Consider the following 12677-nt stretch of genomic DNA (forward strand, 5'->3'; position numbering starts at 1 on the left):
CCTTTCTCTGGGCACTTTGGGGAGCAGGACCTGGCTTCTGAGCCAGGGACCCGTTGAATCTCAGCCAGGAGCCCAGAGACACCCTGCTCTGGGTCAGGTACCTGCAACCAGGAGCTCTGGAGAAGACAGGAGAGGCTGTTCCAACCCTGGGGCCAGGTCCTGCTGTGTGGGGCCGTGTGGGGAGCTGGGAAGGTCGGCCTGGCACGAAGCAGCAGGAGAGGCTCCTGTTGAGGCTGCACAAGCATGAGCAGAGAGAAGAGGGAAGTTACAGAGTGAGAGAGAAGCTTTTGGAACAGGAAGGAGACCTGACGCTGGGGAGTCACCAAAGGAATAGACCTCTGGGGTGTCCATGGCTGGCTTGTCCCCACACCCAGCTCTGTGTCGTGGGATAAAGCCTCTTGTGCAGACAAGCCCAGCAGCCGTGTGGTTTGCTGCCACCAGAGCCTGGCAGGCTGGTACCAGGATGCTCCATAAGGAAGGCAGCACGTTCCTAGGAGGATCCGGGGCCTTGAGCATCATCCTTGGGCATCGCAGCACCTCAGGGCTTGGTCTTCACTGGCATCTTACAGCAAAACCCGAGGCCACAGAGCAGCAGCAGCTTCCTCCTCCTGCTCTCCAGGCACCAACTGGGGCTCCCTGGGGGCTTCTCAGGTGTCCCCCAGCCACGGATTCAGCAGTGACACCACCCCACTGCTTCGGGCTCAGCTTCACCCTCCCAGCGCTGCCACGGCTGCCGGGGGGGATTTCCTTCCTCTGCCTGAAGTGATGAGGCCAGAACCATCCAGCCTGGAGCAGCTTCACTCCAGGCTGCTCTGAGACGCTCCTCGGGTGAGGAGAGCTCCAGGCACCCCCCTGTCTGTGTGGCTTTGGGGGCAGAAGCACCCCCAGAGCTGTGTGGTGCTTTGAGGGCACCCGGGGCTGGGACAGACCAGTCGTCCCCGTTGCTTCAGCTGGGTCCACATCATCTTCCAGCTTGTGTCTCCCTCCAATTTCCAAGTGCTGTGGCTGTAGGGAGAAGCCCTCTCCCACCCTCCTGTGCTCCCAGAGCTTCTGGCACATCACTGTCCCCGTGTCCTGCAGCCCTGAGTGGGATCCACACCCTGGCTGGTCCCGTGTGACCCAGGGATGGGTTCAAGAAGGTCTCCTGATGAACACCCAAGGAGCAGCTCAGCGCTGGCCTGGGTCACCCGCTGGGGTTTCTCTTGCTGCCCACACAGGAGGGACCAGCTCTCCCAGCTCTTCATCGTCCCTGGAGTCTGGGAAGATGCTGGATCCCTGCTGGCTCTGGGACTTCCTCCCTTGCCTCCTCTTGCTGCTGAGCAGAGACATCTCAGAGGACTTCACCCTGTGGATGTAGGACCCAAAACCTCCCCCCTCTGTGTCCCACGTGGTACCAGGGTGTGCCGTGGGTGGGGGGACACCAGCTCTGGCTACCCACAGTGCAGCACCGTGTGGCTGGGGGCTGCCATCTGCCAGGGACGCTTGTCCCTGTGCACCATGTCTTGCCCTGAGCACCCCTCCGTGTCCTCAGGGCTGGCAGGACCGTGCTCATGTAGGGATGGAAGCCTTGGGGTGCTGCTGGGGCAGCAGCTGAGCACCTCCAGCCCCATGGGCAGGATGCTTTGGGCTCCCCTGCTCATCCAGGAAGAGACAAGTGGGTTGTCCGCGGGTTTGGTGAGACACTGTGATGGCACCTGGGCTGAACGTGCTCCTCTGAGGACACCTGGCTGGAAGGAGCCCCGTTCGTTCCTCTCCACGCTCCTCAGGAAGGCTGCTCCAGGGCTGGGAAGGATGTGTCCCCTGCCAGCTGCCCCAGCTCAGGAGCAGAGTCAGCGGTCCTGGATGGCACCAGGAGTTGGGCATCAGAGGCACAGGAGGGGATCTCTAGTGCTGAGGAGCTCTCAGAGCAGCAGAACCTCAGTCTGGACACGTTTCCCAGAGGAAAAACGTCGGCAACAAGGAGCAAAGCAGCTTCCCAGCTTCTGCTGAGGGAAAGGCCCAGGGGCAGCAGCCGGCTCTGTGCATCTACCTGTAACCGCCTGAAAACCACCGTGATCGGTGGGGAACAGGGAGGTCTGGGGGGACGCTGGTCTCAGAGAGGATGGTGAGCAGCCAGAGGGAAGGCGGCTGCACAGAGCAGGAGCCCAGCAGAGCCAGCTCAGTGCTCAGAAACGGGGGGTGAAGGCTGGGGCCGGGCAACACGGCCCCCCTGAGCTGTGCCCATCCACGGGCATCGGGCCTGATGGCTCCAGAGGGCCTGAGGAGGGAAAGCTGGTGCTGGGGGAGGTACAGGAGGTGCCCCAGGAGTGTTCCTGCAGCAGGAGCAGCAGAGCAGGAGGAGGATGCTGGCTGGGGGGTCCAGAGGAAGGAGGGGGTCCAGAGGAAGGAGGGGGTCCAGAGGAAGGAGGGGGTCCACCACCTCTCGGGGCAGCCTGAGCCCCAGTGAACAAGGGGTTTCCTACACTCAGGTGGAGTTTCCTTACTTCAGTTGCTCCTGTTGCCTCTTGTCTCCTCCTGGGCACCACTAAGGAGAGTCCAGCTCCCTCAGCTCCACTCCCCCATCAGTGACACGTGCTGCCAGGGTCCCCCAGGCCAAGCAGCCCCAGCCCTCGCTCTCTGCTCCTGTGCCAGATGCTCCAGTCACCCTGCTGGCCCTTCCCTGGAGCCTCTCCAGGGGGTCCACGTCTCAGGCACTGGGGATCCCAGCGATGGACACTACTCCAGGCATTCCCAGAGAGGAAGGATCACCTCCTGCAACCCACCAGCCACGCTGCTCCTGGTGCAGCCCAGCACACCAGTGTTCTCCTGCCAGGACACGATGCCACCTCAGCTTGGTGTCCATCAGCACCCCAGGTCCTTCTCCCAGAGCTGCTGGTCAGCCCCCAGCCCATACTGGTGGGTGAGGATGTTCCACCGACTCCAGACTTGGCATCACCCCTGGCTGAACCTCAGGAATTGCTCTTGGCCTGTCCCTCTGGGTAGTTGGGGCTGCTCTGAGGGGCAGGACCCCCTTTTGGGGTATCAGCCACCCTCCTCTGTGTCTCCTGGCTGAGGACACCCTCTCCTCCGGGTAGTTACTGAAGATGTTGAAGAATTGGCCCCGCTGCCGACCCCAGGGGGGTTGTACCCCACAGGCCCAGCCTGACCCCACGCTGCTGGACACGGCCCTTGGAGCCGGGCAGGTCAGCCAGTTCCAGTCACCCTCACCTGCTACTGGTCCAGTGTGGCAGGGAGGATGCTCCAGGAGATGCTTCCCAAAGCCTCGCTGAAGCCGTTGCTCACCCCTCACCCACCAACCCAGCCCCCTGGTCACAGAAGGATGGTCGGGACCATCTCCTCCTCCTAGAGCCACACCATCTCCTCCCAGTTACCCTCCTGTCCTCACTGCCTTTGGAAGTGGTTCCAAGCCATCGCTCCAGGCTGCCCAGTCTGTTGTCCCTGGGTGAAGACAGGAATTCCAGTGGGATTCAGCCACCACCTCGCTGGATGGCAGCTGTGAGCCAAGACAGGCATGGAGAGCAGCCCACCACTTCCCAGGTGCTCAGGTGAAGCTCAGGGGTTGATGTAGCAGCTCAGTGGAAGGAAAAGAAAGGGATTGCCTCCGGGATGCTGAGCTGCCTCCTGGATGCTGAGCCTGCCTCCGGGATGCTGAGCCTGCCTCCGGGATGCTGAGCCTGCCTCCTCATTGCTGGCCATGATGATTCGGCCCTGGACAGTGGCTGAGCACCACATGCAGCTCACTCAGTCCCACAGGACAGACAGACAGACCCTCCATGGGATGGGGATAAGGACAGTTGCTGACAACAATCACCATGAATGGAGAACAATAACAGCCAGTTACACCCACACCAGTGATAACACAGAGTAACTTACTGACCCAATGGCTACAGAGTGCTGCCCAACAGCAAGGAAGGATGGACAGACGGACCAACCAACTGACCAAGCCACACTCAGACTGCTCTGGAGACACCCAGCCCCTGCCCCCTCCCCAACCAGCCCCTTTTATGGGGAGTGATGCCAGGTGGTGAGGAAACAGCCCAGGTAACTCAGCTCACCTGAGGGAGCCTGGGGAGGTTCCTCTGGCCTGGCCAGAACCAGGTCAAGGCTCATCTGAAGCTCAGGAGTTGCTGTCACACCTCAGTGGAAGGAAAAGAAAGGGATTGAGTCCTGGATGCTGAGCTGCCTCCTCCTTGATGGCTTGGGGAGCGGAGCCCCAGCACAGGCAGGGTGCTGGAGAGCCAGTGGGACCCCCCTTATCCCCCTCCTGTCCCTGTGCTGCGTGCCTCACCTTCCCCACCGTGCTGCAGGGCTCTGGAAGGCATCATTCCCTGCCTGGTGCTGCCAGGCTGGTTTCCCAAACCCCAGGTTCCTGGGCTGCCCACTCCATCTCTTCCAGAAGGCACAGAGGGCAGGCTGGCCCAGAGAAGCTGTCCTCCTCTGAAAAGGGTCACAGAGGTGCTTGGCTTGTGAGTCCTCCCCAAAAAAGAGTCCCTTTCCCCTCCAGATGTCCTCTGGGCAGAACCTGAAGGTCTGGGAAGTTGACTCCCAGGCAGGTGGTGTGTGGGGTGTGAGCTGCTGCGCCCCGGTTTGGGGGGGGGGGGGACAGGTTGGTGTACGGTGCTTGTTGGTGGCTTGGGGAGATCAGCTCCACTGCTGGTGCTCAGTGAGGCTGCTGGGCCCCTTCCCAAAGCCTCTGAGCACCATGAAGGGCCGTTTGGGAAACAAAATCCAGGGTCAGCTCAGCTGGGAGGGCAAAGTTCTTCCCTGGCAGAGTTGTGGGGCTGTGGCACAGGCTGCCCAGGGAGGGGGCTGAGTCCCCAGCCCTGGGGGTGTTGAACAGAGGGGAGATGAGGTGCTCAGGGAGCTGGGGCAGCACAGGACAGGGACGGTTGGACTCCAGGGGCTCCCAGGGCTTTTCCAGCCTGGGGATCCTGGGATTCTGTTGCACGTGTTCAGCTACGTGTGTGTCCTAAATCCTGTGCCAAGACCACGAGTGGTGCCGGGGCAGCTGCTCCTGCCAGACCCTGATCTGTGGGACCAAACTTCCCCATGTGCAAGAAGACTTCAGGCTCGGGATGCTGGAGTCACGGGGTCTTTGCTCAGGACTCTCCAGAGCCCCTTGGAGCCACAAAACCAAACAGTCCTCATCTGGTCTGCTCATTCTTGTGGTCATCAGAGGAGAAACTCCTCCAGGACTTCTCAAGCACCAGCAGCCCTCCAGGTGTGGTGGAACCCCTGATGCTGGTGGAACCCCTGATGCTGGTGGAGTCCCTGATGCTGGTGGAGTCCCTGATGCTGGTGGAACCCCTGATGCTGGTGGAGTCCCTGATGCTGGTGGAGTCCCTGCGTTGCCTTCAGGAGGGACAGTACCTGTGGCACAGTTAATCCCACTCATCTCCATCAGTTCTGCAGGAATTCTCTCTCCACATCTCTTGTCTTTTCTTCTGTGAAGGAGAAGAACTTGGAAGTGCCAGATTTGTCTGCCCGGAGGAAGGTGCTGCTGGTGGGAGAGGCCAGAGCCAGCAGGGGATCCACTGGGCTCCAGTAAAACACCCCGTTCTCAGGGGGTCTCCGGCGATGCCGCACGCGCTGCTGGGCACCCCGGGGCAAAGCTCACCCTCCCCTCGGGCTCCTTTGCCAAGAGCCAGGAGGAGATTCCTTGCTGAAAGTCAGGGAAGAGCAGTGGGCTGCCAAGGGGAGCACATCCCGCTCCCTGTGTGGCACCTCGCTCTGCTGCCGGTGCCGGAGCCGGTGCCGGGCGCGCGGTTGGAGCGGGGGCTGCGGTGCTCGTCCTGGTGCTCGTCCTGGTGCTCGGCAACGGCTCCAGGAAGGGAAGGGAAGGACTTGGCTTTCCTGGCTCCTTCGTGGCCAGGCTCTGCTTGGCCCCCTGGCCCATGGGGCTGCCATGGGCTGGTTCCCTTCCAGCCCCCCTTCACCTCTGACCCGAGTCCGGGGTTGATGGGAGCATCCAGCTCGTGCCATTTACAGCCCGTTTGGCCATTGTGCCCTTGCAGGGTGACACGTGGCCCAGGCACTTGGTGGTGTGGGAGCCATCCAGGGGCAGTTCCCGTTCCTTCCTGTTTCCCCACCCTCTTCAGGGACAGGAAGTTGTAGGAGACAAAATCCCTTTGAAGGGGGATCTGTGGAGGCAGCATGTGGTCCCTGCGTCTCCGTTCCAGGCAGGAAAGCTCAGAGGTCCCACGGGGATCCCAGGAGAGGGAGGCCCTGGAGCAGAGCCCAGCCACGGGCACGGCCAGCGCCGCGCTGTGCCGGAGCCTTTGGGTGCGCCGAGCGCTGCCAGAGCATCCCAGGAGCAGCCTCGGGCCTCGCCCGTCGCTCGGTGAGGGTTGAGCAGCACGGGGCTGAGAGCTGCACGGGGCTGAGAGCGGCACGGGGCTGAGAGCGTCACGGGGCTGAGAGCTGCACGGGGCTGAGAGCTGCACGGGGCTGAGAGCGTCACGGGGCTGAGAGCTGCACGGGGCTGAGAGCTGCACGGGGCTGAGAGCATCACGGGGCTGAGAGCGTCACGGGGCTCCAGTGAGGAGGGGTTGGAGCACGAGCAGCAGCTCAGGAGGTTCATGAGCCGGGGCAAAGCTCCCTGGGGGGATGAGGATCGTGCTGAGCCTGTCCTCACCCTCGTCACTCTGGGAGAACTCAGGACTGAGATGAAGAGTGAGGAGGAGGAGTCCTCAGCCCTCAGTGACTCACTCGAGAGTTCTGCCTTGTGAAAGGTCTCTGGAAGGTTCCATGAGCTCCATGATCTGTTCTGCAGTGCGGAACCCCCTTGGTTTGGTTGGAACCCTCTTGCTTTGGTCAGACCCCCTTGCTTTGGTTGGAACCCCCTTGGTTTGGTCGGAACTCTCTTAATTTGGTTGGAACACCCTTGGTCTGGTCAGAACCCCCTTGCTTTGGTCAGAACCCTCTTGTTTTGGTTGGAACCCTCTTGGTTTGGTCGGACCCTCCTTGCTTTGGTTGGAACACCCTTGGTTTGGTCAGAACCCCCTTGCTTTGGTCAGAACCCCCTTGGTTTGGTTGGAACCCTCTTGTTTTGGTTGGAACCCCCTTGGTTTGGTCAGACCCCCCTTTGCTTTGGTTGGAAGGTCTCTTTTCATCATCTGGTGTTTCTCTGCTCGTGAGGCTGGTCCTTCCCCTGAGACCCCATCTCCCCCTTCCCAGCTCCAGTCCAGCCCCTGAACGAGGCCTCAGCTTCTCCACCTCAGAAGCCCTGAGGCCGGGCTCCAGGCACCCGACGTGCTGCTGGAGCTGCCACCGCTGGGCTCTGCGGGACAGGGACTGGGAGCTGCTGGGACCTGGGCTTCCCATGTGAAGGCACCTTAGAGCTGGCACGTCCCACTCGCAGAGGAACCTGTGGCCAGCAGCCACCCCACCACCTCTGGGCTGCTGGTGTCCCAGGGCCCGGCTGGAGCAGGGAGTGGGAGCATCGAGCTCCGCGGTTACACCGGCGTGGTGTTGCCTAAAGGAGAAGAGGCCAACGTAGTGTTCCTGACACCTGTGAAAACCAGAGCCCTTGAGAGCAGCAGCTGAAGCAGCAGCGGCAGCTGAAGCAGCAGCAGACCCCAGCCTGGCTGGAACCCACCTCTCCGAGCCCGTGCCGCTGGGAAAGCTCCTGATACAGCAGTGTGAACCTGTGATGGAGAGTGATGGTCCAGGGAAGAGCTCCCCAGCAGCTGCACAGGACATCCAGGCCCTTGGGAGCCCGCCCCAGGCCCTTGGGAAGGAGCTGTGCTGAGGAACCAGCCATCCCATCCAGAAGAACCCAAAGCGCCGGTGACCCCGGCATCGCGCTGACGGCCTGTGGGATGTCACCGCCCGGAGCTGGACAGGACGTGAGGCCGCTGGGGTGTCTGCAGTGTAGTGTTGGGGGCAGAAGTGCTGCTGAGAGCATCCACAGCTTCACAGACCCCGGACAGGGAGCCCTGGAGACCCCCAGCCCGACCCCTACCCAAGCAGGGTCACCTGGAGCCAGGCGCACAGGCACCCTGCCCGCTCCGTGACGGTGCCACGCTCATCACCACCGGGGTCTGTCAGAATTCCCAGCCTTTCCCTCCCCCACCACTCCCAGCGGATCCTTCTCAGCCCTGGGAGCTGGATGCCCCGTCCTGCCCTGTCCCTCCCGGTGCCGTGGCGCTCGAGGCCACTTGGCTCATCCTCCCCATGCTCATGGAGGGGCCCAGACCCGAGTCGGTGTCGTGCTGCTCTATTCCCCCCTGGCTTCCTGTGCCTGGGTGGCAGGGAAACGGGGCCACACGGCCACGTGCCCAGCCCACAGGCTGTGGCAGCCTTCGGAGAGGTCGTTAGTGCTCATTAAGGCCCCGGGATCGGGCTCTTGAGTGGTGTGTGTTGGTGGCAGCGGGTGCCAGGAGCTGCAGCCCTCGGACTCCTTTAGCCAGCAGCCGGTTCCTGGAGCATCCACCAGCTCCAGGAGAGGGGAGGGCAGAGCTGGGGCAGAGGGGAAGGGGAGGCACCACACTGGGGACCCCATGCTGGGTAGTGGGGGGCACAGCCCGGCGCAGGGGGCTGTGGTTTGGCTCTGTGTCCTGGGTCAGTTTGGAGGGGAAGCGAAGCAGCACCAGTGACCCAAACCGACCCTCCCTCCCTCCCTGGCCCTTGAGCTGCCCTGGGACATGGGCCCTGGTGAGAGGAGGCCACCAGCCTCGCCCGGGGGGTCCCACGGAGCCCCGGGGTGCACTGGGGGTGCTGTGCTGGCCTTTGCAGCCAGGACAGACAGACAGTGTGGGTGCAGAGCTGGCACAGGGCACGGGGCAGAGCCAAGGGCCACAGGAGGGGCCACCCCTGCCCGGCTCCATGCCGTGGGGTGCAGGCTGGGGCGGTGGGCATGGGGTAGCACCAGGGAGACCAGGCAGACGGCTCTGGGCTGCCCCAGCCTGTGCCAAGGAGCTGGGTGCCGGGCAGAGCCAGCTGCCTCCATCCTTGGGGTGGCACAGTGGCCCTGCTGTCCCCGTGCCACTGTCTGGGGGGACACCAGAAGGTTCCCTCTGCTCTGCCCCGATGGGGGTGGGAGCGCTGGTTCCCTCCCAGCCCGTGGCACGTCCCACCAGCACGCCGGTGCCAGGGCGGCGAGCGAGGGGACACAGCAGGGTCCTGGTGGGAGTGGGGGCTGGTGGCTCCAGGGTGCCGGAGCTGCAGGTTGGTGCTGAGCAGCCCCACGGGGCAGGGAGAGGTGCAGGGTCTCTGGGCGCAGGGCCACCCTCCTCGGGTGGTCTCGGTGGGCTTCAGCGCCGCGGCGGCTGGGGCAGGCGTGGCTGGGACCTGGAGGTGGTGCCCAAACCTCTTCCCCCCGCTCCAGAACAGCCCTGTCAGGGCTGGTGAGGAGGAGCCGGGTGAGGTGCCGCGGCCCCCCGAGCGCCGCAGCGAGCCCTCCTGCCCCCCGCAGCCCCCCGTGTGCGGTGTGTGTGTGGTGCCGTGCCTGGGGACCCGGCCTCACCCCTGCCCTCTCCTCTCTCTCCTCTCTCTGTCTCTGGCTGTGCCGTTCTCTCCGCAGACTTTTCAGTAGTTTAGGAGAACTCAGCACCATTTCCCAGCGGAGCTCCGGGACCACCTACACAGTCCGACCTGGCAGTCGCTACCCTGTAACCCGACGCACCCCCAGCCCCGTGAAGCCGGCTCTGGACCGGACAGAGCCCCTCAGCACCGTCCGGCCCTACGGCCTGACCCCTCCCACCATCCTCAAATCTTCCAGCCTCTCCATCCCACATGAGCCCAAGGAGGTGCGCTTCGTGGTGAGGAGCGTGAGCGCCCGGAGCCGCTCCCCGTCCCCCTCCCCGTCTCCGGGGCCACCCCTGCACACCCTGCACCCGCCTCGGCCCTTCATGCAGAAGCCCCTCCACCTCTGGAACAAGTACGACGTCGGGGACTGGCTGGAAAGCATCAACCTGGTGGAGCACCGAGACAAGTTCGAGGACCATGAGATCGAGGGCACGCACCTGCCCGCCCTCACCAAGGAGGACTTCGTGGAGTTGGGGGTGACCCGTGTCGGGCACCGGATGAACATTGAGCGGGCACTCAAGCAGCTGGTAGACAGCTGACCCGTCCCAGGCAGCGCCGGCCTCTTCCAGAGCCACCACGGGGAGAGGGGATGTGGGGAGAAGGGGGTGGGTGGGGAGGGGCGGGGGAGTGAGCGGGGTGGGGGGCGGGGGGCGTTTCTACTAGACTAATAAAACCCACTTTGATTCTCTTTCTACTCTGAGCACTGCACTGAAGGGCGCGGAGCCCAGGGGCTCCCGCCCGCTCCCACGCCGCCCCGGCGTGCCACAACCCCCCCGCCCCGGCCCCGCTCGGCCCCGCCAGCCCCCGCGACGCCCCGGGGGACCAGGGATGATGCATGAAACGCACCCTCCTTCCTGGCCCTGCCGGAGGGGCCGCCCTGTGTATCGCTTGGACGTGCTGCTCGTCCCCGGCGGCCTCGCTGGTGGCCGGTGGGGCCGACGCCGCGCCCGCCAGGGAGGCGATGCTGGCGGAGGCGAGTGGCCGGGCATGTGCCGCCGGGCAGCTCGAGGCCAGGGGGCTCCACGCCCATGTGTCCATGTGCCCATGGCGTGGAGCCCCCCGCCCCGAGCTGCCCGGCGGGGTGGGAGCAGGCCAGGCGCAGGTGTCAGGGAGGGCAGGTGGCGCGGCCGCGCCGGTGGCCGCAGGGAAAGGGCTCCAGCATGCAGAGGCCTCTCTGTCTCTCTCTCCCCCCGTGGACCGGGCGTCCCCGGCGCGACGCCAGCGGCCGTGCCCAGCCCCGCGGAGGAGCCGCTGTGGGAGCAGCATCCTCGCCGCCCGCGCGCCGGAGGAGCCGCCGCCCCAACGCCAGCGACGACCAGCCCCGGACTCGGCGGTGCCGCCGCTCTGCCCGTCGCCCCGGTGAGAAGGGGGGACGGAAACCGCATGGATAGACGCATGTTTGGGGTGTCGGAGGGCGGCTGGGGGGCCCGGCGGGAAACGCTTCGCCAACGTTCAGCTGGGGAGGGGGTGGGGTGGGTGGGTGGGGTGGGAGGGGAGGGGGTTGGGGGGGGGGGAGGGAGATGTTTTATTTCCCCTTGGTTGGGGGTCTCGTTTCCAAGGGGAGATGTCGATGGGTAATATATAATCTCCGTGCATTTATATAGAGAGCAGCTGATGATCTGCAAGGGGTGACGGTACCGAGCTGCGGGGTCCCCACTCCGGTCCTGCTCATCCTTGTTTGGCATCTTTTTAACCAATCAATCAATCGATCGATCGATCAGCTATATATTTGAAAAGAGAGAGAGCAAATACCTATATATCTATATCTGTAGAGCTACAGCCACCGGGTTTTGTTACGGTTTTACTAAAAATCTCTATTTATCTCCAGACCTGCTGAGATGCTGGTGGGGAGGGGGGGTTGTCTGCGCCCCTCCCCGCCCCCGGGACGCCCCTCCCTGCCCCCGGGACGCCCCTCCCCTCCCCTCCCCCCCCGGGAGTTTTTAGCGACTGAATGAATGTTAAAAAAAGTCTTTTTAAAAAAAAAAAAACATAAAAAACCAAAAAACTAGACAAAAAATACACCCCACCCCCCCCACCCCCCACTCCCCCCGACAGCTCCTCCAGACACGCCGGGTTCTAAGGAGGTAGAAACAAACAACAGAAAAACAACCAAAACTCGGGTTCTTGGGACACACCGAGTCTTCCAGCCCCCCAGGCTGAGGTGCCGGCACCGCGCCGGGTCCCGGTCCCGGTGCTGCCCCGCGCCCCTCTCCCGCCTCCGCTCCCCGGGCGCAGCCGGCACCGCGCCGGTGCCAAGCGCTCGGCCCACGTGGCACCGCCGGCTGGGCCATGAGGCTGCCGCTCCCCTGGAGCGGGCGAAGGCGGCGGGAACGGGTCGGTGTCGCGGTCCCGTGGCTGGGCTGGCTCCCGCCGCGGTGCCGGCGGCTGGGCCGGGGCTCGGCAGGGGATGGCTTGGTGAGCGGTGTTCCCAAAAAGCTGAGTCCCCCACGATGGCATTAACTCTTCTGGTGCTAGAGGGAAGGACAAGGAGGTTCCTTCTGACCCTCACACATCTCCGAACCTGTACAGCCTGCAGCCAGGGAAACGGACCCGCACCGGGGCAGCGGCACCGGCAGCCGCCGGGACGGGACTGACCTGTTCCCAAGGGATCCAGATGTGTCCTGGCACACTGGGCTGTCCCGGGATGGATCCTGACCGGTGCAGGCACACCAGGATCTCCCAATGGATCCAGACCTGTGCCGGCACATCGGTCTGTCCCAATGGATCCGGACCTGTGCCGGCACACGGGGCTCTCCCAACGGATCCAGATGTGTGCCGGCACACCGGGATATCCCATTGGATCCGGACTGGTGCCGGCACACAGTCTGTCCTGGGACGGATCCTGACCTGTGCCAGCACATGGGGCTCTCCCAAGGGATCCGGACCTGTGCCGGCACATTGGTCTGTCCCAGTGGGTCTGGACCTGTGCCGGCACACGGTCTGTCCTGGGATGGATGTGACCAGTGCCGGCACACCAGGATCTCCCAGTGGACCCTGACCCGTGCCAGCACACCGTCTGTCCTGGGTCAGTTCCTGGCCTGTGCCGGCACAGCAGGACCTCCCAACGGATCCAGACCTGTGCTGGCACACAGGGCTGTCCCAAGGGATCCTGACCGGTGCCGGCACGCCGTCTGTCCCGGGTCGGCTCC

At 63.9% G+C, this 12677-nt stretch overlaps 1 protein-coding gene across 1 annotated transcript in view; it reads left to right on the forward strand.

The window, feature by feature from the left end:
• SHANK3 (SH3 and multiple ankyrin repeat domains 3) overlaps positions 1 to 10110 on the forward strand; it is a gene marked incomplete at its 5' end in the record, with an annotated part of 288033 nt that extends 277923 nt beyond the window's left edge. Inside the window, one exon of the mRNA XM_084268006.1 lies at positions 9524 to 10110. Coding sequence (XP_084124132.1) covers positions 9524 to 10067 — 544 coding nt within the window. The 3' untranslated portion in view covers positions 10068 to 10110. The remainder of the gene's footprint in view (positions 1 to 9523) is intronic.
• Positions 10111 to 12677: the final 2567 nt, after the last annotated feature.

Source organism: Gallinula chloropus (genome assembly GCF_964237585.1).
Source record: "Gallinula chloropus genome assembly, chromosome: 1".
Taxonomy (NCBI): Eukaryota; Metazoa; Chordata; class Aves; order Gruiformes; family Rallidae; genus Gallinula; species Gallinula chloropus.